Raw genomic sequence first — 23,580 nt, 5'->3', positions numbered from 1 at the left:
TCACTAAAGCTGAAAAAATGCAATTTTTTTCTTTGCAGAAGCAGAAAGAAAGAAAGATTCAAAATAAAGTATCTACATTAGTTTATATAACTTATATATACTAACTTCACATCCATCTGAAATTAATTGCTTTTTATAATTGAGAGTATAACTTTCTAACAAATCTCCAGAGATTTGTACTAAAAAAGGAATCCCTTTTTCCCAAAGCATTTTACCAGCTAGACCGTAGTCTAAATAAAGTGACGGAGGCAGACTTTCTCTTACAAAAGAGGGTTGGTATGTGTGTGTATGTACATCAGGGAATTGGTCATGGCTTTCAGGCTCCACATTACTTAGAGATGTTCCCAGTGGCATAGGGCACTTAATGGCCCCTACAACAGTAAAGATGTGGCATAGCAGTAACACAGCTCCCCCATGGCTCTTCTTGTCCTTTACCAGAAGTGCAAGTAGGAGACACATATGGTCTAGCAGCAGTGCAGATATCTGAACAGGAGTTTCCTGCATACCAGAAGAGTTATCTGATTCTTGTTCCATAAAAGAGATGTATTTATGGTACAGATTTGGCCCAATGATTACTCATTGACTTTAGTGGGAATAAGACTGGACCACTTTTTTTTCTTTGCAATGCACTTTTAACTTTTTATTACGTGTACTATTCAAAATGAACTTAGTTTTGAAAATAGTTTTGAATACAGAACCAAATTTTGTGTTTATCTACATGGAATAATGCCTTTGACTTAACACAGGTGTGCCAGAGTTACATGGATATTATTGAGATCACAGTTAGGTCCTAAATTCCGGACATAAATATGGCCTTTAATTAAAATTAATAAAACAAAAAGAAAATGGGCATAATTATAGAATTTGAAGGGTACTAAATAGTTTAAATTAACACAGCGGTGAGGAACCTCAGGCTTGGTGGTTGTGGCTTGCCTGGTTCCGGCCTCTGAGGCTCAGGGCCCCTCCTGCACTGGGGAGCCTGTGTGGGTGCTCCAGACTTCTGTTGCTCCACCATGGGGCTGGAGTACACAAAATCTACTTGACTGGTGCCCCTAGGCTCTGGTGTGTGAGGGGAACATGGAGAGTGTCTTTCTCCCTCTCAGTCAGGCACCATGTCAGTGAGGGGTTTTTGTGTGCTGCACCTGACTGATTTTTCCGTGGGTCCATGGCCCCCAACCCAAAAAAGGTACCCTAGCCCTGAATTAAACAGATGAATATCTTTAGTCTGAAAATTTTCTATAATTCTTAAAATATATTTGCAATGCAGTAGAGCATATTATTAAAAATAACAACAAAAATAAAAACAAGCAAAAAGTTCACATTCTCTAACTATTGAAAGCATCTAACAGTTAATACTGTGTCATCTTAATGGGACACATTTTCTTCCCCAGGCTATAACATTACACGCTCAGTAATGCAGTCTGAGGGTGGTCCTTTTAAGATGAATGTGGCAACACTCTGATATATTTATTCAAAGGAAAATCTATTTCATTGCCTAATTAGATGTCTTTAAAAGATTTAGTCTGATAGTTTCTTGGGAAGCTCACTGTCTCGTAGGGAACTGATTTTGTCTACACAGATGTTATCCAACACCTGCATTTTTGTTTATGTAAGCTTCCACAAATATACACAGCTTTTCTCTCATTTATGATATGCTTAAAATTATAATGCAGTGACAAATGATGAAACTCTTTAATTAGGAAAGTTCTAAATGAATATTTGAAAGGTACGTTTCATAGCTGAAAGTTTTTAAAGACAAATTGCCTCCTGGCCAATCTTGATTTTCCTATACATAGCTATAGCAATAAAAGCTAGGCTAGAAGGGTAGATTCTTAGGCTCTGATCCAGGAATCAGCTGTCAAAAAACCTAAATCTGAGTTATGAAAAGGATTCACCTTCTCTTTCTTGCTGAATGAATGATAATCTACTTTACCCTTGCCAACACAGGCACTAGTTACTGATATTTCATTTAGACTTGAATATCTCCATTTTCATTCTATGTGACAGGGAGGGAAGAAAGTGTTCTCTGTATGCTATTCATCAACATGGAATCCATAAATATGAAATAGTGGCAGTATCTGCAGGAGAATTGGCTGAAAATTCATAAATTCCAATGTAAGTGGTAGGGAAATGTCACTTCCTTGATTTACTCTATGAAGATAAAATCCTTAACACAGGGTGTATACTTTACACCTTCAATTAAGCAGTTGGGTACTTCACCAAGTAGTGAACAAGGACACCACTGTTTGATGTCATAGTGTGGAAGACAGCATTGACACAAATTGCTCTGGGGCCATAAACATTGCTACATTCACATTCTGAGATAATCCACCTTACAGTCACCTGAAAGGAAGGACAAGGAAGGGCTGCACATTGGGATTAACAATTCCTTCCTGAATTCCACAATGCTAAACTTGTAAGCACCACATCATACTGTAGGTGGTAAAGAATATGAGCCAATTTGTGTGCTGGATGATGAAAGGTATCCCTCTTTTTGCACACAATGGATAATCAGACTCCTTGCATTCTGAGGCAATGAGAAGTCATGAAGTCATGTGCCCACAGCACCAGCCAATAGAACATGCCAGGTGTAATTTTTCACTTCACTTTGATCTCTCTTCTATGTATACATTCTATTGCCTCTTATAGTTAAGACTGACGGGTGACATCAATAGATAAGAGAGATGGCCATCTGAAAATATAGTATATGCTATAGTTACAATGTCACAGACCTAAACATAGTCTGGACATTAGTGTTATACAAGTGAGGCCAGCTTTTAACATCTGAATAGACTTCCTCCAGGCTTGACATACCCGGTTCAGGAAACACAATTCCAGGACCTTTATTTGTTAGCCAAAAGAGGAAAGCGCTACTTCATGGACTGAACAACTGTCTACTGAGTTCATCTTTACAACAAACATATATTATTGTTACTGAAAGGCTACTGGGGAGTCTTTACATCAGCCCACATCATCGGTTTCTTGAGAGTGAATTCCCTAAGGTGCCATACTCATGTTGGTCTAATGAGAACATACTTATCTCCACTTGGAACTCCTTTCCCCTGACTGACCTATTTCTCTTCTCAGCCCAACAGCTTAACTATATATTGAAAAACTACATTTTGGCGTTTTGAGCCTTTTTGTTCCCAGCTGCTATAATCTTCTTTTGGGTGAGAAAGAAAAAAAAAAGATGTCATAATGTAAAAGAGATAATGGCTGATCCAACAGGGATAGGGGAGACACTCTGCAACCATGGTCAAACTCACCAGCCCACAATCTGGTTGGAGTGCAGGATCAAGGGCTATATTAGAGAAGAAGCTCTATCAAAGGATCTCTCGCTCCAAAGAAGGGGGATTTCATCCAGGGCAGAGCACGAAGCAAATGTCCCCCAAATTCCCTGTGTTACGGATAGGAACCTACCAAAGTCAGACCATTTTGATCATTTTTGTGGTCATAGGATTTTAAAAGTAATAAATGCGTGATATCAGATATTTAAATCTGAAATGTCACAGTATTGTAATGGTAGAGGTCCTGACCCAAAAAGAAATGGGGGGGGGGGGAGTGTCACAAGATTATTGTAAGAGTTGTGATACTGCCACCCTCACTTCTGAGCTGCTGCTGGTGCTGCCTTTAGAGCTGGGCAGCTGGAGACTGGTGGCTGTTGGCCCAGTTCTGATGGCAGCATCTTGCTGGCAGCAGCACAGAAGTAAGGAAGGCATGGTATGGTACTGTATTGCCACTTTACTTCTGCACTGCTGCCTTTAGTGCTGGGCACCTGGCCAACAGCCACCATTCTCCAGCTGCCCAGCTCTGAAGGCAGCACCGAAGGGTGACAACTCCACGATTCCCCTAAAATAGTTTTGTAATCCTCCCTGCAACTCCCTTTTTGGGTCAGGGCTCCAGTGTGAGGGACACTGGTCTTCCCCCATTAAATCTGTATAGTACAGGGTAAAAGCACTCCAAACACTAGATTTCGTTGAGAGGCAGACCAGATTTCAATGTCCATGATGCATTTTTCACCATCCTGAATATGGAAGGATCCAGCTATGAGACTTGGATAGGTGTTCTGAGATTGGCTGATTCAAAGCCTCTCTCATTATTTATTTTGCTAAATTCCTCCATATTTGTGTGGAGACATTTTTAGTTATTGCCCTTTGTCCAAATTTTTAAAAATAGTGTATTTATATTCTACAAAGAAGATAGAAAGTTAAGAGATACAAGACAGCTCAAAACCATTCAGCAGAATTGTATGACCATACATTGCAGAATTGGGGGTTACCTCTGGATTTTCTTCCATGAATATATGTCTTTCCACGGACTTGCCATGTTGGTCTGTACAGGTCTTCCAAGTCCAGTTGCCACCTATCTGGTTCTAGATACCGGATAAGTTCTTCTACAGTACTAAATCCAGCAACAGCATTGTTTAGTAAATCTAATGGTAAAGCTGATGGGGGTAATGTAGATGGGCTGGCAGCTTCTGTATGGTGCTGCAATAAAAACAGAGAACAGTATCAGTAAAATATATAATATAATTGCTTAAATCCAACCATGCACTTTACGAGGCTGGATGAACTTGGCAGTGGAGATTATAAAAGTAACTAACTGTTTAACCAATTTACTGAATAAGATGAATGATAATCCAAGGAGAACCTAAACATTACTCCCATTTGAAATGCTCATTTAATTAGACTTTTTTTCTTCTTATTTTCTTAGCTTTTAGGATGACATACTACTATACCTCTTTTCTGGAGAAGTTCATTAAATGATGGATGATATGTCAGAAATAAATAGAGCAAATGGAGCACTAAACCTTTGATGGAAAAATATAGATGCATTACACACAATTACTCCCTCCTGAAATCTTAGGAAACTCACATTTCTCATGCTGCCTGTAGCATGAGGATTAACTGGCCTTTTGTGGAGTTTGTTGTTGTAGAGTCAAATATGAAACTATTCTATTGTAACAAGAGTAGAAAATCCAGCTCTCCCTATCAATGAAAAAGGGACAGTATATTCAGTGAAGTGCCAAACATAGTGTTGCTTCTAACCACATAATTCAGAAGGGTAATAGCAGCACAGTAGACTATCTTCACAGATTAACAGTGCTATATAACAGCGAGGTATTATTTAATCGGAAATGCCCTCTTGACATTGCACACTAAACAAAACTTCTTTAAAATGTTGAAAATTACTCCAAAAATTTGCTGCTATTGTAGCAGTGTTTCATTCACTAAGTGAACTAACATGTGAACACTCTCCAGGAGAACGGGCACTAAATTAACTGAGGGGGAAAGGCAATGAGTGGAAGTAGTCGTCATGCCTTCCATAATGTTTGATTCAATTACATTTTTTCCATACATTTTTCAAGATATACCACAAGAATGGCTGTCCTTACTTTATCTGTACCTTTTTCTGACAAACTTTTTCTGACAATATTTTAACAGCATACTCTCATTTGTGATGCATATACAAGGCCTGATTCACCAGTGTGTTACGCTAGTTTTATACTCGCGTAACCCCAATGAAATCATACAATTTTTTCAGTGTAAAACTGGAGTAAGAAACTGGTGAATTCAATCCATATTGCTTCATTGCAAAATGGATCAAGTACTTTAAACACAAAAGTTGGCATCACTTTTCACTAGTCTCACTTTAGCAAAACAAAATAAACATTGTTAAAATATAGCAAAATTGACAACTGATGATTTACATGTCGATGAGCATCAGTTACAATTTTAACATCATTTGTTGAAAACAATTAAGTTTAATAAAATTGCATAAATTATTGTAAAACATTTGAGTACCTATTCCATAATTAGGGAGGTACGTGACTAATCAACTATCCGATATGCATAAGCTTATCAGATAGTCAAGTAATGACTTGTCTAGTTGTTTCCCCCCCCTTGCTGCCTCTGATAGAAGGAAGAGGAGCAGGAGCTGGTGCTGGGAGAAGCCAGTTTAAAAGCCAGTACCCCCCAGCACCATCTCCATAGCACCATCTCCACAGGGGAAATGACGTGAACAGGGATTGAAGCACTCCCCACTTGCACTTCCTCAAGGGGCTCTTGCTACATTTCAAAGGCTGAAGCACCACAGTGGGAATACTGGGCAAGTAGAACTGCTTGAGTCCTCACTTGCCCCTTGCTGCCTCTATGAGAGTCAGCAAATGGGGTGGGGTGGGAACACAAGCCTGTGCTAGGGGGAACCAGCTTAAACGACAGTTCTCCCTAGCACCAGCTCCAGGGTGCAGCCTGCCCCCACCCCTGCTGCCTCTAACAACGGCCGCAGGAGGAGATAGGGAAAGCTGCTGCCAAGCAGCCCCTAAACCCAGGGGTATCAGCGGGTAGTTGGCCCAAACCCCACCCCTCCACGGATAGGGGCTACTGCTGTCTCTACGCCCGCTGCAGCTGCCTCTATGCTGGCTGCAGCTCTGCAAAGTAGTCATACTAATCGTATACGACTTTGCAAATTAAAGTCCCTATTGCAGAACTGCAATTGTCTTTAAAGATGTGAATACTGTAATTGATATTTACCATATAACTTCCCACTAAGTCTCAATTACATGAATAGTTAAATAATTTATGATAATTAGAACGTCACTCTATATTAAAACATCTAATACTTGTTTATTTTTCATTTAAGCACTATGGGCAGAACCTCAAGAGTAGCAATAAATAGAAATCTTTGCTTTGGCTACTCCTCTCATAGTAACATGTTAGAAATGGCTCCTTTAACTTGTTAATGACAAGAATTCACTACTATTTCAAAGCTTTTATTAGAATTATATCAGGAGAAGTGTCATGAATTCTGAATACAGAAGAGGTTACTCTCCTTTTTATGAGAGAAATGAACTGGAAAAAGATATTGTATCCTAACTTATTTACAAGTACAGGCAGTCCCCGGGTTACGCACAAGATAGGGACTGTAGGTTTGTTCTTAAGTTGAATTTGTATGTAAGTCGGAACTGGCGTCCAGATTCAGCCGCTGTTGAAACTGACCAGCAGCGGCTGAATCGGACACGCCTGGGGCAGAGCAGCTGGGGTGCTGCTGGGTTGGTCCCACAGCGCCGCTCCTCGGCGCTACTGGACCAACCTGGCAGCACCCCAGCTGCTCTGCCCCAGGTGTTCCCAAGTCAGCCGCTGCTGAAACTGACCAGCGGCTGACTACAGGAAGCCTGAGGCAGACCAGCTGCGTCCTCCTCCCCCCCTCCCCCAGCAGACCAGGGAGACGTGGAGCGGCTTTTCTCGCCGTGGAGGATGCGGGTGACCCTCCCGCCCCCAGCAGACCAGGGAGACGCAGAGCGGCTTTTCTCGACGTGGAGGATGCAGGTGGTGGGACTGCCACGGCGCATCTTGGCGGTCTGCTGGGGGCGAGGAGGGGGGCGCTCAGCTAGTTCAGGGTTCCCTCACCCCATTTGTAAGTAGGGATCCGACATAAGTCGGATCCACGTAACCCGGGGACTGCCTGTATGCACATTCTTACAGGGATGTCAGTGGCAAAAAGGAAAGTAGATCAGTAGTTTCCAAGAGTCTGTAGACCATATCTAAAATTTCCAAAAGGATCTTCACCTTCATTCAAAATTTTTAGGGGTCTACAAATGCATAACAGTTTGAAAAATGCTGTACATGATAATTCTCAGAGTTAGCATGCTAATTCTATCCTCAAGCAAACAACTCTATATTTAAGTTTTCAACTAGTCTGTTTCTCTTTCTGCTATAGCCTTCGGACTACAGTGTAAAGCAGGGCTAGTCAACATATGGCCCTTTTGTTTGCGGCCCGCAGTGCCATTTGGGTTTACACGGGGCTCAAACCACGGCCTTTGTTTGGGATCCTTTGAACATGACCTCCACTGGGAATACACTCCACAATAGTGAGTCAATATAATGGTCTTCTGTTGATACGCATTTTAGTAGTTAAATTCCTGGACTGTCATTGCTCATTAAATGTGATGTCATATGGGTGGAAATCAGGTAAATATTGCATTTTAATATTAGCAGAACTGACTTATATGGGGCCTGTGTGTTGTGTAGTCTTGCCTTAATCTTTGTATTCATACCTGTCAGTGTGAAAGAAGTTATTTGCACACATATTTGCAACCACCCTTAAGTTGCTCCCCTTGGCATGTGCTGCGAATATCATTGTAGCCCCCTGGGCTTTCAAAGTTGAGTAGCCCTGGTGTCAAGGTATGAAAACCTGTCCATTTGGAATATGCTTGGTTGTCACTCAAATTCAAAGCACAATTAGCTGAGGGTATGTCTACACTAGCCCCCTAGATAGATCTAGGGAGGCTAATGAGGGCGACCGGAATTGCAAATCAAGCCCAGGATTGAAATATCCTGCACTTGATTTGCATGTTCCTGGCCAGTCACCATTTTTAGAAATTGACTAGCCCGAAGTAACTGTCCGCTTCTACACATGGCAGTGAAACGGTCTTCCGATTTAAAGCCCTAAATCGAATTAGGTGGTATTCCTCCTGCAATGAAGTGTACCACCTAATTCAAATTAGGGGCTTTAAAATTGGGAGCCCGTTTCACTGCTGCATGTAGATGTGGGCAGTTACTTCGGGCTAGTCAATTTCTAAAATGGCGGCCAGCTGGGAACATGCAAATCAAGTGCAGGATATTTAAATCCCGGGCTTGATTTGCAATTCCGGTTGCCCTCATTAGCCTCCCTAGATCCATCTAGGGGGCTAGTGTAGACATACCCTGAGATATAAGCTGGCTATTAGGAAGTTTAGACTCGAAATTAGGTGAAGGTTTCTAACCATCCAAGGAGTGAAGTTCTGGAACAGCCATCCAAAGGAAGTAGTGGGGGCAAAAGACCTATCTGGCTTCAAGATTAAACTAGATGGGTTTATGAAGGGGATGGTTTGATGAGGTAACATGATCTTGGCAATTAATTCACCTTTCACTATTGGTAAAATAGGCCAATGATGGGAAGAGATAGGAGTTACTATAGAGAACTTTTTTCTGGGTGTCTGGTTGGTGAGTCTTTCCCACATGCTCAGGGTTCAGCTGATCGCCATATTTCGGGTTGGGAAGGAATTTTCCTCCAGGGTAGATTGGCAGAGGCCCTAGAGGTTTTTTGCCTTCCTCTGTAATATGGGGCATGGGTCACTTGCGGGAGGATTCTCAGCATCTTGGGGTGTTTGAACCATCATTTCAAAGACTTCAATATCTGAGATACAGGTGAGAGGATTATTCTAGCAGTGGGTGGGTGAGATTCTGTGGCCTGCATTGTGCAGGGGGTCAGACTAGATGATCATAATGGTCCCTTTTGACCTTAAAGTCTATGAGTCTATGTATATAAAATTATTTATGGGTGTTGCATGCTACAATATACCAAAAAAAAATTTGAAAACTATCTGAATTCAGCACTGTCCCTCAAACACAAGAGCTCAATCTCTATCATTAACAGACTCTCCACTCTGAGAGCACTTATTGCTCTGACATGTGATTGTTGCACAATTAGTTTAAAAACATAGTGAAATTCCATATTTGTGTTTTACTTATAACTGACCATCTAGTGACTCCTCCAAAAAACTGGCTCATCTCTATGATGTTATAAGTCGTAAGGGTTAAGCCCATCAGTGCCATTACAAGTTCTTACGGAAAATAAAATAAATTAATCCATGTTGAAAATCCATGGGGCTAGACTCGCACCTACACTGAGCAAATCCTGGTGTGTTCTGGCTCCTTGATCCTTGGGTCTTGCTGCAGCCCTGTCACAATGTAAAGATGCTGTGAGGCAGCTTCAAGTTACACCATTGGTTTAACATCCTCAACAGATGGCCATGTGCAAAAAGGTGGTCTTTTATACTGGGATAACTAATGGACAATAGTTTTCTCTTTCTGAATCCTAGTGAATAAAAGGCACTCTAGTTTTAACCATAAGGTAGCAAGGTCAGCACTGTATCCTCTGGCCTTGTTTACCTCAGAGGGATAAACCCTGTATCTCACCTCCACTAAAGTCTTACACCAAGATACCTAACATGCATTAGTTATCTATCTATCTATCTATCTTTATTGTTAAAAAAAAAGACATAGCTTAGCAGAGAAAGATTCCAACACACCTCTTCCCCACTCACTTCTTTGAGGAGAGGGTAAAAGCATAGGCACAGACTGCAACAAAACCAGCTCCCCTCCATCAGGGGAATTCTCTGGTGGGTATTTGCTGTTTGGATACCAGCAAAGGGGCCATAACACAGCTTAAGAATGCAGCCCACTATATCCAGTGGACTTTCACCAGGGAGAAATATGGCCCATTATTTCTAGTGACGATCAGGCACTTCAGAATATGGACTAAACCCTACATTTTTCTTTCATAGTACTACATATTTGATTAACAGGAATGTTTGGGGATTCCCTTCCCCAAGGATGAGTAATTCACCTCAAAACAACAAAATAAGACTTTGAAAAATATCTTGACAAATTATGCATTTTCATGTGTCCCTCCTCAATTTTCATTTTTATAGCCAGGGAGCCATTTTCATTTATTTTAATATGAAGAAACATTTTTAAATACCAGATGGAGACAAACAATTTTGTCTTTACTGTGCTATTAAATATGAATCAGGGTGAAAACCAAAAACCATAGTAAAATACACTAGAACAGCAGCTGCCCTGTAGAAAAAGCCAAGAATGACAATTAGTGTTGGATCAAACAGAATTTCCAGTTAGGCTATTTATACTTCATTTGCCTGCGGATATTTGAACCCATTGAAATGAATATCTTACAGATGTGCCCGAAGGAACTCTCAGTCATTAAAAGTGGAGGATGGGCTTGGGCAAAAGACAAGAGTGAGGTTGGGAGGAAGTTATGCAATTGAAACCAAAGGATTAGATTGTAATTTTACAATCAGCCTACAGTAAGGGATGACTTATAGCTGCACTGTTTCAGGAAGAGCTCAGAGAATCAACTTTGACTTAGAAAATTAGAATTACTTCCCTGCTGCCTCTTTGCTCAGGACCTGGAAGTTATTTCACTACTTCAAGCAGCAGCTTTCTCCCTTCCATACTCCCCTCCCCAATTCTTCCCATATTCTTGAGTAGCTCTGGCTGGAAAGAGGACAAGGGTATAGCTAGCCATGCTTCCTCTCACCTTCTACCCACTCACTTGATGGGGTGAATGTCAGTCAAGTGCTCTTTGGTGCCCCCAATGCCAGAGTCTCAATCTAAGCAAAGCTGACAGGAGAGCAAAGGAGGCCTTATTCCTCTATGGGGCTGAGAAGTAGCTGTAATAATACAGCCCAAAGTGAACATCCTGATATTAGGACAGGAAAGACAGTAGACTCAGATATAAGAGTTTTGTGAACATTGCGCTGTTTTGTCACGGACTTCCTAAATAGCACATTGTAATCGGGATGTGAAGAATCTCAATATACTAAGGATGGAGAGGAACTTAGATGCTACAATAAAGGGGACAACAGAAGTACCTTAGAGAGACAGGTGCACAGTTGACGCAGGTTATTTTTTTAAACCCTTCTCCATCAGCCAGCCCCGTACTCCTGCCACTTTTCACACAGCTACAGTAAATGGGATAAGAGAAAAAAACCAAACACATAATCACGTGATATCAGTCAGCTGGCACTAAAATCCAGAATGGCCCAGAAATTAAGGAAATTCTCGTATCAAAAATATAACACTGGAATTATCTCAGTTATTGTGTGAAGATGAATCATAAGACACACATGGATCCATTTCTTCTTTTTTGTCTCAGAAGATGTGTGGTAGCTTGATGGTTTGAAGGTCTGCAGCATAGTCCAATATCTAATTTGTTTAGCTGTCCAATTGAGGAAGTTCCTCCCAACTTACAGTATCAGATTTTTTAGAATAAAATTAAGACATCAAAGAAGTTCTACAAAGCGGTTTAGCTTGCCCCTGGGCGTTGAAGCCTACCATCTGTGTAATGTCTAGTATCCCTTTAAGTAATCTGGGAGCTTTCTAGTAGTGCTTATTGTGTTCTGTGTTTTAGAAGCTGCCTGAAAAGCAGTCATAGCAACAGAGTCACTGTGAGTGCTCATGTCTGTACCTAGACTTTGCATGATGTGAGTATGTAGCTAGAGAGATCACCACAATATTGCTGGAGGAAGGAGAAGCTGAAGAGGGAGTGATAGCAGCTGCTGATCTCTAACCACTCAGCTCTGAAGGCAGTGTTATGCCAGCAGTAGCAGAGAAGCAAGGATGATATGGAATTGCCATCCTTAGTTCTTTGCTGCTGCCTTCACAGCTGGACCCTCAGTCAGCAGCCACCACACTCCTGCCATCCAATTCTGAAGGCAGTCGCATATGCATAAGATTGCAATAGTATGGTCCTGCTCCCCTTATTTCTGTGCTGCTGTTGGTGGGGTGCTACCCACAGCCCTGCAGATGTAAGGGTGGCAATATCATGAGTATGCATCTATCAGCACATACAGTAATTTGCTATCACTTTTCTTGGGGCGAAGGGAGAGAAGGGTCATCACAGCCTGAAATATTTTCAAATGGGGAGAGGAGTAAAAAAAAGTTTGAGGACTCCTAAGCTACACCTGGCATGTTGTGTATATTTAGTAAACACCATTATCTGGGCAGCAAGTATACCTGTGTGATTATCGAATACCGTATTTGCTGTGTAACTAACAAAAGGCACAACAGAACCTGGAATGATAAGATAGCAACAAATATTTGTGGATATGGAAGAGTCCTGGGTGCCCATCTCTGATTGGGCATGGGAGCTGGATGTTAATGCTTTTAATCAGTTTTGTGGATGATGTCAGTATAGGCATCTCCAAGAGGCAGCATTTATAATGGTTCCCCTAACCTCCCTATGTATAGTTTTTAAAAAGACTGTCAAACAGAATCTTAGTTGACTGTGCCCTAGTCCTAGGCAGAAAAGACACTGAATATTGTCATATGTTATTGATGCGGGATTTCATATATTATGAAGAGGGGCTATATATTGCCTAAATTGATAGATGCCATTGCTTGAATGGGCAGGGTTTGAAGTCGGAAGATTTGGCCTCAGCTACGATCAGCATAGTGAGCCTTCAATCCTGTCAGGATACTTTTAGAGGTACCTAATGCACATTATGCAACAACTACATCAGGAGCTATTTAGTGTCATGACTGATTTCCTGATCTTTGCCTACAAAGGAGATAATTACTTAAGTAGCAATTTGGGCTGTGCTCCCTTATATATATATTTAGATACACGACACAAAGACACAAGAATCAAGCATGCTCACCCCCAGGGACACTGCTGTCTGAAGTAATCCTAGCTTATGTGCTGACAGCATGTATATCATCTACAATGGGGATCCCTCCAGGCAATTTTAAATTAACAAATATTTAATTTTGCTTTCTCTAAGACCACAAACATCAGAAATATGCAACATACTCTAAATGAAACAAAAACAAAACTCATGTCCATGCTATGGCGTGTGGAAGATGCTGAAATCAATGGCCTGCCATGGCATATGTGCCTGATCTGTAGTAGTTGTAATGTTTCCACACTTACAAAAGAGAATAGAGAACAATAAATGTTTAGGAACCTATATCTATGGTTCATTTGTGTGACCACATTGGAATTATAGAATTTTTAATAGCTAGGAAGTCCAGTTAATTGTAAGATAAGTGTCACCACATATTCAGTACATGTTTTTTATTCTACAAAATACAGCATCAAGAACTCTTGTGGCATCTTCCTATTAACACATGAGTGAAGTAGTAAACAACGGTGTTAAGCAGCCATGGTCAAGAAAGAGCCTGGTGACTGCTGTGACCTGGGAGCAGGTGGTTTATCTCCTTTGGCTTCCCTGATAGCCTTTGAACAAAGGTTTTTTTACTGTGGATAGGGCCACATGTGATTGTATAGGTTGGACCTTCGCGGTCTGGCATCCTCAGGACCTGACCCATCCCAAATGAGGGAATTTGCTGGATCGCGGAGGTCCCTAGCAGCTGCAGCCTGGCTTCTGGTGGGGACAGGGCTCCATGGCTGCTCGCGTGGCATTGGGACTCTGTGGCTGCCCTGCTGTGCTGTGTCCAGCTGGAGCTCCCCAGGACTGGGCTAGCCAGTCCCAAGGGAGGGGTTCCCCGTCACTAGATTCACTACCAGCTCACACTCCCAGGTGCCAGGGCTCTCTGGTTTAACAACATCCGTGATCCTGCCAGACCACAGATGTTGCCGGAACAGGGATCCTGGATTTAGGAGGTTCAACCTGTATTCATATCAGCCCACGGTGAAGAATGAAGACTAAGGACTTAACCAAACAAAAAGTTGCTAAGAGCAAATGAGATCCCTAGTAACCAAAGGCCCAATTCAGCAAAACACACGAGCATGTGGCTAATTTAAAAGCATATGCTTAAGTGCTTTGCCGAACTGGGATGGATTTAAGCATGTCCCTCTGTGCTTTGCTGAACCAGAACTAAAACTGTGCAAGTTATTGCTATAAATCTATTTTGCCTTATGAAAGTAAACAAAGCTGGCTTCAAAAGGAAGCCTTTTAGCTTATTTCTTTCTCAGCTTTCAATCAGTGTTTTGGGGTTTGTTCTATTTGAATTACTATAACTACACTGAATGACTTGCTAATTTAATATCTATCCTTCACTTCCAATGAAATAGAATTTCTTTTGGGAACATTAATATCTGAATTATGTTGTTTTCACAAATGATGTAGTTATCTTTCAGCAAGCATAATCTCATTGTTTACAAGTCTTTTCCTTGTTAATGTAACTTCAAAAATATTTCTTTTACAATGAGCCTCTCTCACCCCACGCATGCATACGCTCTCCAAGAGAAAGAAAGTTTACCTTTCAAGTCCTAGCAACAGCTGCAAAATATTTTGGTCTCTGAACTTCAAAAAGATTTATGCCTCAGCTTTCTTAAGACAAACTCATATGGTACATTTAAAACTGATAAGATGCCTTTTCACCTTGTGCATATCCAACAGAAGAGTGAGGAATGAAGATTAGGTTTTATTGTTGAACATTAAGGAAAAAAGTTAATCTAGTGGAAAACAAACTTTTTAGTACTGTAGCTACATCTTAATGCAGAGGTGTAGCAAATCTCATTCAGGCCACATCAAACTTTTATCTGCACTTTAAAGAGCTTAGGAAGAACATGAGGCATGCAGACAAAAATGCCTGACAGGAACAACTGAGAGTAGGTTATGCAAAGGCATAAATATGCCCTGGAACAATTTATTGAAATGCTGTTTCTCTCACCCTACCAAAACTTTTTCAGAAAGAACTGCCAAAAATGTATTTTGTTCAGGTTACTGGAAATGATGTTAAAAAAAAAAACCTAGGGAGAAAAAGAAAAATTCTGATAAAATTAAGAATAAATTGTATTTATTCAGATAAATAAAATTCCACTTAAGGAAAATACAAATTACTAACAGCAAGTAAGAAATCATTTTGATGTTTGGGAGCATACTAATGAAATAAATCTTGAATGTAAGTCACAATGGTATACATTTTTTCCAAAAGGTCTAACAAACAAAAACACAGGTTTTTATTCTTACTGTTGTTTGTCCTCACGAGAGACTGTGTGGGTACATTTTTGCATTTATTCCTTAGAAACACATTGTAGTTTAGTACATTAACATAGTGGGGAATCAGAAACTCATAGGATTAATTCTGGTTTCACCATGGACTCACTGGGCCAACTTGAGTTCTGGCATAAACAGGTGCAAATCAAATCCCCTATGAGCTAGTTAAGGTAACATTATCCCCATTGTCTATATGTTGTATATAGGTGAACAAATTGACACAGACAAATTAAGTGTATTGCCTCAATCCACATCCACAATCTATTTGATTACCTAGGCCTCAGTTTAACCCACTATGTGGCAGCAGGCAAGAGTGTGGCTTTGTTATCTTACTACATTAAGGCTAACTCTACACTGCAGAGTTTTTGCACAAAAAAGTCCGTTTTTGTGCAAAAACTCGTGGAGCGTCCACACTACAAGCACATTTTTGCCCAAGAAAAAGTACAGTAGATTGTCAGAAGACAAGGCTTTTTGCGCAAGAGTTATTCCTTTTTCTATGAGGAATAAGCCTTTTTGCACAAGAGCTCTCGCACAAAAAGGTGTGTGTGTACGGACAACGGGGATTTCTTGCGCAAAAAGCTCCCATTGGAAAAAGCACAGGAGCTCTAATGGTCATTCACATGGCAGTGTGGACGTGCTCTTGCACAAGAACTTTTTGCCGAAGATCTCTTCCACAAAAAGTTCTTGCACAAGAAGCCTGCAGTGTAGACGTAGCCTTAAAGTACACAGCCGCAGCGGGATTAGCTCCTGGGGTGGTGTGATCCAGAACTGGATTTCGTTGGGCTTGCGCAGCCCCTGGGACCTTGCCACTCTGCCTCCCTACCCACCCTGCACCACAGAGACAGTGGTGGGGGCAGCTGGCTTTTAAGTTTTAGTCATTTTAGTGAAGTGGTATCATTTCTTCTGCTTGAATGGATAACTAATTTTTTTAGAACGGAATACCAAATAATGTTTGTTTTCTTAGATCTATGAAGTTCCTTGATTGCACTAAAAAAACAGAGTACAAATAGGAACAATTATTTCTTAAACATGAGAATGAAGAGATTGAAAGGGAATAAGCATATAATTGAAGAAATTGGGGGGGGGTTGCAGTATTTATCCAGCTTTATTGGCTGGGTCCCCCCCCACTTTCTTTATATAGTATATTAGCATAGTTGTATAATGTTTTGTCTATGAAATGCTATTTTTTAAATGCCATATTTTAATAGATATTCAATGATACTTTTGTAATTCCTTTCTATAACAAAACTCTTAGTAAGAATATTTTAAATTTTTGCCATAATAAAAGAGAGAGTTTGAAAAAGTTTCTTTGCTCTTCTGCTCATAAACGTATACCAATGGATAGTTTTCATTGTTCAGCTCAAAATTAAGTTTAAAAGTTTCCTGGCTCCAAAGCTTTTTCGAAAGTGTGAACATACTATGTAACATTATGTGAATCCAAACAATGTCAAAATAGCCAAGCTTCTTTTCTTAAATCTTTGGTCTAAAAAACAAAGCACTCTGGATGTGAATTGTATCAGATAGTTTAAGCAAAGCTTCTTGTTCAGTACACTGAGAAACAAAATCATCACCATGCCTAACTGAATTTCACCCAGCTAAAAAGAAAGGCTTTGCAACACCACAAACTGATACAGAAATTTTAAACTGATATCATCTACACAGAAAGTATTGGAGCCGGTGATAAGAAATAATGTAGATCACAATCCTGAAACTGGATACATGCCAGGGAACATGTGTGCTCACGAGGGGCCCAAATGAATTGTGTTGCTGCACACAGGTGCAAAGATGCACTTGCACTGATTCAGTCTCAAGACTAGAAGCCATGATTTCTAACTGCTTCATTTATATTTTAAAATTTGCACCAGGATAGGCTTCCAGCCATTTACATTTTCTTATGACCTATAGTAGAAAACTATCTTTTCTGCTTTATTTGCTGAGCACTAGCACATACCTGAGTTAGTGAGGGATAAGCAGACCAACATACTTATTTGTTTTCATAAAATGAATTTAACTCCTCCCAACAACGGAAACATGGTGTACTACTCTATGTCAGGCTATGTGGTCAGCCATAATTAAAGGATGTGTTCTTAGCAGTATATTTTTAAATTACTCATTTAAGTCAAAATATGTGAACAACTATACATGCTAAAATAAATGCAGCATCTGTAAGTGTTTGGAATTTCTTTGGGAGATTATTTTTTTTCCCTCAGTTTTTGCCCAGTAGCCTGTTTATGATTGGGATATTTTGCAATGCAAAGAAAGGATCATGAGTGTGTGATGTCAGACAGGAAGGATATGGTACGTCACCACAAATGGACTAGAAAGCTATTTGTCACAACATTCCAGAAGTCACTAACGCCCAGATCCTCCAAGGTATTTAGGCACCTACCTCTTACTGATTTCCATGGGAGTTAGTCTCCTAAAAACATCTGATGATGTGGACCTGAATATTCAATAGAATTTTGTGGATAATTTCTTCATGAGATTAGTTCTGCTCATTTAGAAGTCCAACAGATTAATTTTCAGATCTGTGTAAAGTTCTGCCCCCACCCTCCCACCACACACACACACACACACACACAGAATTTCAAGTGAAAATGTTTATCATTTCCTTTATATTGCAAATTTTGGAAGGCCTGAAGTTTTGCAGTTTAACTCTAACCCCTCATTCAAAAATAAACATAACTTCTCTAAAAATCATGAATTGTCTTTTAAACTATGTGCATTTTAGTGAAATTTATACAAATGTGTGCCCATTTTCTTGTTTTCAGTTAAAATAAAAATGTTACCAATAGTCTTGTCTTTTTATCCAAGGCTTTTGTACACTAGTAATTTCCCATTACTCATTTCTATATACCACTACATGACAGCTTTTAGCTTTTGCTGGCACTCTCAATTATCCTTACGAATCCTCTGTGAATTAGAAAATAATGACTGCTATTAAAAGTCTTGTTTTTCCTGGTAAAAACAGATGAGATTCATTAAACTATAAGTGTTTGGGCTACTGTGTATTGTCAGATGTACTTGATGATCTTAACATCGAACAATTCTTCTGCAATGTAAGCAATTTTAATTTGATTTACATTTGTTAAACTGTACATCTCAAAAAACAAAGAGCAGTTCTGTGGCACCTTAGGGTAATGAACACATCAGGGCTAAAGTTGAATTAAGCTAGGTCAATTACATAGTTTAAGTCAAAATAGCTTAACTACTTTTGGCGCTGTCTAAATAGCAGGAAGTCAAAGTCTTCCTTCAACTTCCCTTATTCCTCGTGAAATGAGGGTTACCACGAGGAGTTTTTATATTTGCATTTGTTAAACTATATTTTATTCCTGGTTTGTGTGGAGATAGTGTGTGTTCATATCACAGAAAAGTGCACATCTAACATTCCTTATACAACACACACTGAAATCAGAGTTTCTCCTATCTTCAGGTAAAAAGTTCTAAAAGAAAAGTTTAGTACAGAAGCTACATAGTAATCATGTACCATCTCCATTTGCTATGTTTCTTTGGTGTCACCAAAATGTGTGTTAAAATATATTAACATTAACAAAACAAAACAGTTTGAATTGTACATATGACATATTTAGATGTACTGATATCCTCTCTCACAACTTCTTTATTTTGCTGTCATTTTTACCTATCATATGCCCTTCCTTGTACATCACAATTGTTTTTATTCTGCAGCCCTGTAACAATAGCATACATAATATAACTATTATATAATTCAGTATTCATAATTCTGCAAAACATAGATTGTTGTATAAAATATGTTATATGAACTTAAGCTAGCGATTCAGAATTTTGAAAGTATCATTTGGAAATTAATTAATTCTGAGCACCAAAACTATTTCAAACAATCTTATTTCTTGACTAAGGCTGAAAATGTTGTGTGTGCCTCAAGCCACTAGTGGAATCAGAACTAAAAACAATCTTTTTCAGAGACTATGTATAAATTCATAGTGCTATCATAAACATGTTTACACTTCAAATATATTACTATATAATATCAATAAAAACATTGGCTGTGGGTTATTATACTTTTAGGTGATAGCAAAACAGATTTAAAAAATATCTTTATCTTTTTCTATTTTTGTAGATCTTGCGCAAGTCTTTATATTGATGTCAGTGGGTGTGATGGGGCAGCTGCCCTTCACTGGCAAAGGGTTAATAGCAGTCCTTGGAGTGGCTATGTGGTACCCAGTCAATAAAAGGAAGGCTTAGAAGCCGCCAATGAGGGCCAATCTGGGCTCTATAGAACGGGATGCACGACAGAGAGGGGCTCGGTCTCTCCTTGGAGCTTGAGGGAAAAGAACTGGCTGCCTAGTAGTAGCCAGGAAAGAGCAGTGCTGGGCAGGGTCAGAGGAGCAAGTGGAACTCCAGCATGAATGGCTCCTAGATAAGCGGCCTTCAAACAGGATTTCAGTAGGTGCTGGGGCTACGGGAAAGTGGCCCATGGAAAGAAGGTAGTGCCAAAAAAGGAGAGGCAGTGAGTGGCTGCTAGCTATAAGGTCCCAAGGTTGTGATGCAGAGTTGCGGGTGACCTTGGACCTCCTCCTCTTTGCCCCACTGGCCTCCAGAGGAAGTGGTCTGCTAAAGAACTAGAGTTTGTCCCTGGATTAGGGGCAGCAATTCACCACTGTGGTGAGAGGCTGGAGGAAGGATTGCTGATTCACCTGGAAGGGGGTGGAGACACTGGAATTGGAGAACAGCCAGAGGGCCATGCTCTGAAGAGGACATTGAGATCTGGAGCAACATGGGTCCCCAGAAATAGCAAAGATTGTGGAGTAGCAGTAACAAAAAGTAAGACAAAAGAAGAGGATGTCCTGCTGCTGAACAGAGCTAATTCCCAGAGTAACCAGCAGAAAGCACCATGGTGGTGAGCACCACCCATTACTATCTTGACAAATAAATAACTATGCCTTTAATTTTGCTACTTTTTCCTGGAGCAATGGCAAAAGAGATTGTATTTTGGAAAGATATGCTTTCAGTGGTGGCAGGATTTTCTGGAAGCTGATACAGCTCCTCTGAAGGTCTCACTGGTACCTACTGAGAGTGATTCTTGAAGAAGCTGACCCATGCCCTTTAGAGGATGGCTCTAGCATGCTGAACAGCCAAAAACATGTTTACACTTGTGCAAGCACTTGAAATAAAACCCCTAAACACTTGGGTTCAAAGCTGGTTTGGACGCAGTCAAATCAATTTGCCATTTTATTCCAACTGGGCAGGCCTGAGATTTTGAATCATTTGTGATGTGTTAAGCATAAACAGGTTAATTAAATAAATCAACAGAATGTATGAATTTACATTTTAATACATCACTTACTTTTAAGTGTCTGTCCCTAGTTCTTGGTGTTTTTACACATTTAAACAAGACAAAAAAGTAAAGACTTATAGCATATATCAATTATGAAGTCATACATGTTTTAAACTCTTCAGAGGAGCCACTGTCCATTCAATTTCACATAACATTTTAAAAAATTTCACATGACTACCCTATGCTATGACTGAAATATACTCTCTGCTTTTATTTATGTCAGAAATTATTTACACTAAAAATATTTTCTCTCAACTTATTGTTCTGTTTTCTGGCTGGATATTTTCTGATCATTTCATGCAGAATATATGGAAATAATCAGAGAAAAGAGTAATCAAAATTGTGTTTTTTCAAGCTTTGACTAATTGTAGTTTCATAGGCTTCTGATCTCAACAATCTAGGAAGTGGTTAGCAGTGAGGGGTTTCTGTGTTTTGTTCATTCAGACATAGAATTGTATTATTCATAACACTGATTTCACCTGAATTCTCCAGTGCGTTAGTAAATCTCTGAACTTTAGACATTATTTATGTTTTACTGAATCCAGCACTGCTGCCTATATAATTTATTGCATTTGCTTACCAGAGTGGGAAATACTTGATAACTGCTAGCTCTGTCCTTTGATCAAAAAGGATCTCAGGGACATATACTCTTATGATACTAAATGACACCAAATCCTTCTCAAGGAAATCTTTCATTGAAGGGTGGCAAAATGTTACCCAAATACATATATATGTGATGGTTGTCCTTAAAGTCCTCATTTGCCAAAATTTGCCACTGAGATATCATATCCTAGAAGATTTACACGGCGTTGCTCAAGTCCTTAACTCAGATAAGTTTTTATTTTCTTCATTTAAATCTGCTCTGGGGTGGGACTAGGGATGAGGATTTCACTATGCCGGCTGCCCCGGGGATAGAAAACATTATCAATGCTCTTCTGCCACAGCAGGTTGGGGCCAGGTAAAGCAGTGCCTCTCCCCAGCTGCTGCAATGAGCACAGATCGGGGAGGGATACATGTCCCCCAACTGGGGGACAGACACACACAGGAGACACAGTCATACAAAATCTCTCAAATATATAGTAGGTTGCCGTCCCATTCTCTACCCCTACCCTTTGTTGCCTCAGTGGGATTACAACTGTTCCAGTCCCTATCTCTGGCACCTTGCTATCTCCTTGTGGTCATTCTACAGTATAATTCCTTCATACCAGACCTCTCCCTTTCCATTTTATCAGAAACAATCGAATTCCAGGCACATATCAGTGTCTTGGAACAACCAAACCCTGACCTTGCTTCAAGTTACGATAAGAAGTGGCATACTAAATTTGGTGGTCCTAGCTCTTATCATTTAGGAGTTCTTGAACAAACAGACTCACAGAAGGATGGACCAACACATATTTCTAAAATGTTTAGTAAGATAACACACCTCAGTCCCTCCATTTGCTAACTGTAATTCTTGCATCACCCTGCTGAGGAAACAAATATCTGAATCAAACTTGGTAGCTAGGTACAATTAGAAATACCACAGGAAAAGATCCAAACACAGATCAGGGGTTGTGTCTAGACTGCATCCCTTAAAATAAAGGGAATTCCCTTAAAATAAAGGGGATTTAAAATAAGAGGAAGAAGGGATCTTTCGGAAAAGGCTTTATTTTCCGAAAGAACCGCGTCTAGACTGGCGCTTTTTTCCGGCAAAGCTCCGAGCTGGAAAAAAGCGGCAACCATGTTTATGCAAATGAAGTGGGGGGGGGATTTAAATCCCCACTTCATTTGCAATTGCCATGTGTTTAATTTGCATCCCTTTTACGGAAAAGGGATGCAGTCTAGACACAGCCATTGTGATCATGCAGCTATCTGTGGGGATACTGCCTACATTAGCAATGTGGAATGAGGCCCCACAAGATGATTGTTTAAACCAGGACAAAACAGTTTTCAACTGCTCACTACTAAAGTAAAATGTAATTGAACTAGTGTAGATGAATAATACAAATGTTAACATTAAGGGTACGTCTAGACTACATGGCTCCGTAGACGAAGCCATGTAAAATAGTTTACTCAGCATAGTCAATGAAGTGGGGATTTTAATAATTCCCGCTTCATTAAAATAAAAATGGCTGCCACTCTGTGCCAAAAATCAGCTGATCCAGCACAGCGCGGCAGTCTAGACGTGTTGCCGCATCTTGACTGCCGCGCTGTGCTGGATCAGCTGATCGGTGGCACAGTGCAGTGGCCATTTTTATTTTAAAGAAGCGGGGATTATTTAAATCAACAGAGCCATATAGTCTGGATATCCCCTAAATGAAATAGTGTAAAGAGGCCAACCAAACTGCCTACAATATCATACGTGCTCTAACTTTTAAAAGAGCTGTTCAAAATAGGAAAGAATGCAAACTGATATCTGGAAAATAACCAAAGAGTTAGGGCTCATCTATATATGAAAGTTAAAATATGGAATAAGCTTGTGTGTGAATTTAAAAGAAGATATATAGTTAAGCAAGATTAAGCTATTTAGTATTCTTATTGATTAAGCCTATTTTGAATAAGGAAATCTTATTCCAGAATGAGAGCATGCATACAGAGCTCATCATGGACAACTCCCCATTTAACCAAGTCCTAAAATTTATCTTCCACTCCATTTTCATAAAGAATCATAGAATAATATCACTGAAAGGAACCTCGAGAGATCGTTAAGTCCTGTCCCCTGCACTCAGGAGCAAACACAATCTAGACCGTCCCTGAC

General features: G+C 40.0%; 1 protein-coding gene across 4 annotated transcripts in view; it reads right to left on the bottom strand.

The window, feature by feature from the left end:
- PDGFC (platelet derived growth factor C) overlaps window positions 1–23,580 on the bottom strand; it is a 199,064-nt gene that overhangs the window by 10,609 nt on the left and 164,875 nt on the right. For all 4 annotated transcript variants that reach the window (XM_075930117.2, XM_075930118.2, XM_075930119.2 and 1 more), the window contains one exon: window positions 4,280–4,487. In XM_075930117.2, coding sequence (XP_075786232.1) covers window positions 4,280–4,487 — 208 coding nt within the window. The remainder of the gene's footprint in view (window positions 1–4,279; window positions 4,488–23,580) is intronic.

Source organism: Pelodiscus sinensis, chromosome 4, assembly GCF_052426305.1.
Source record: "Pelodiscus sinensis isolate ZL-2025 chromosome 4, ASM5242630v1, whole genome shotgun sequence".
Lineage (NCBI taxonomy): Eukaryota > Metazoa > Chordata > Testudines > Trionychidae > Pelodiscus > Pelodiscus sinensis.
This window is presented reverse-complemented; position numbering and strand designations above follow the sequence as displayed.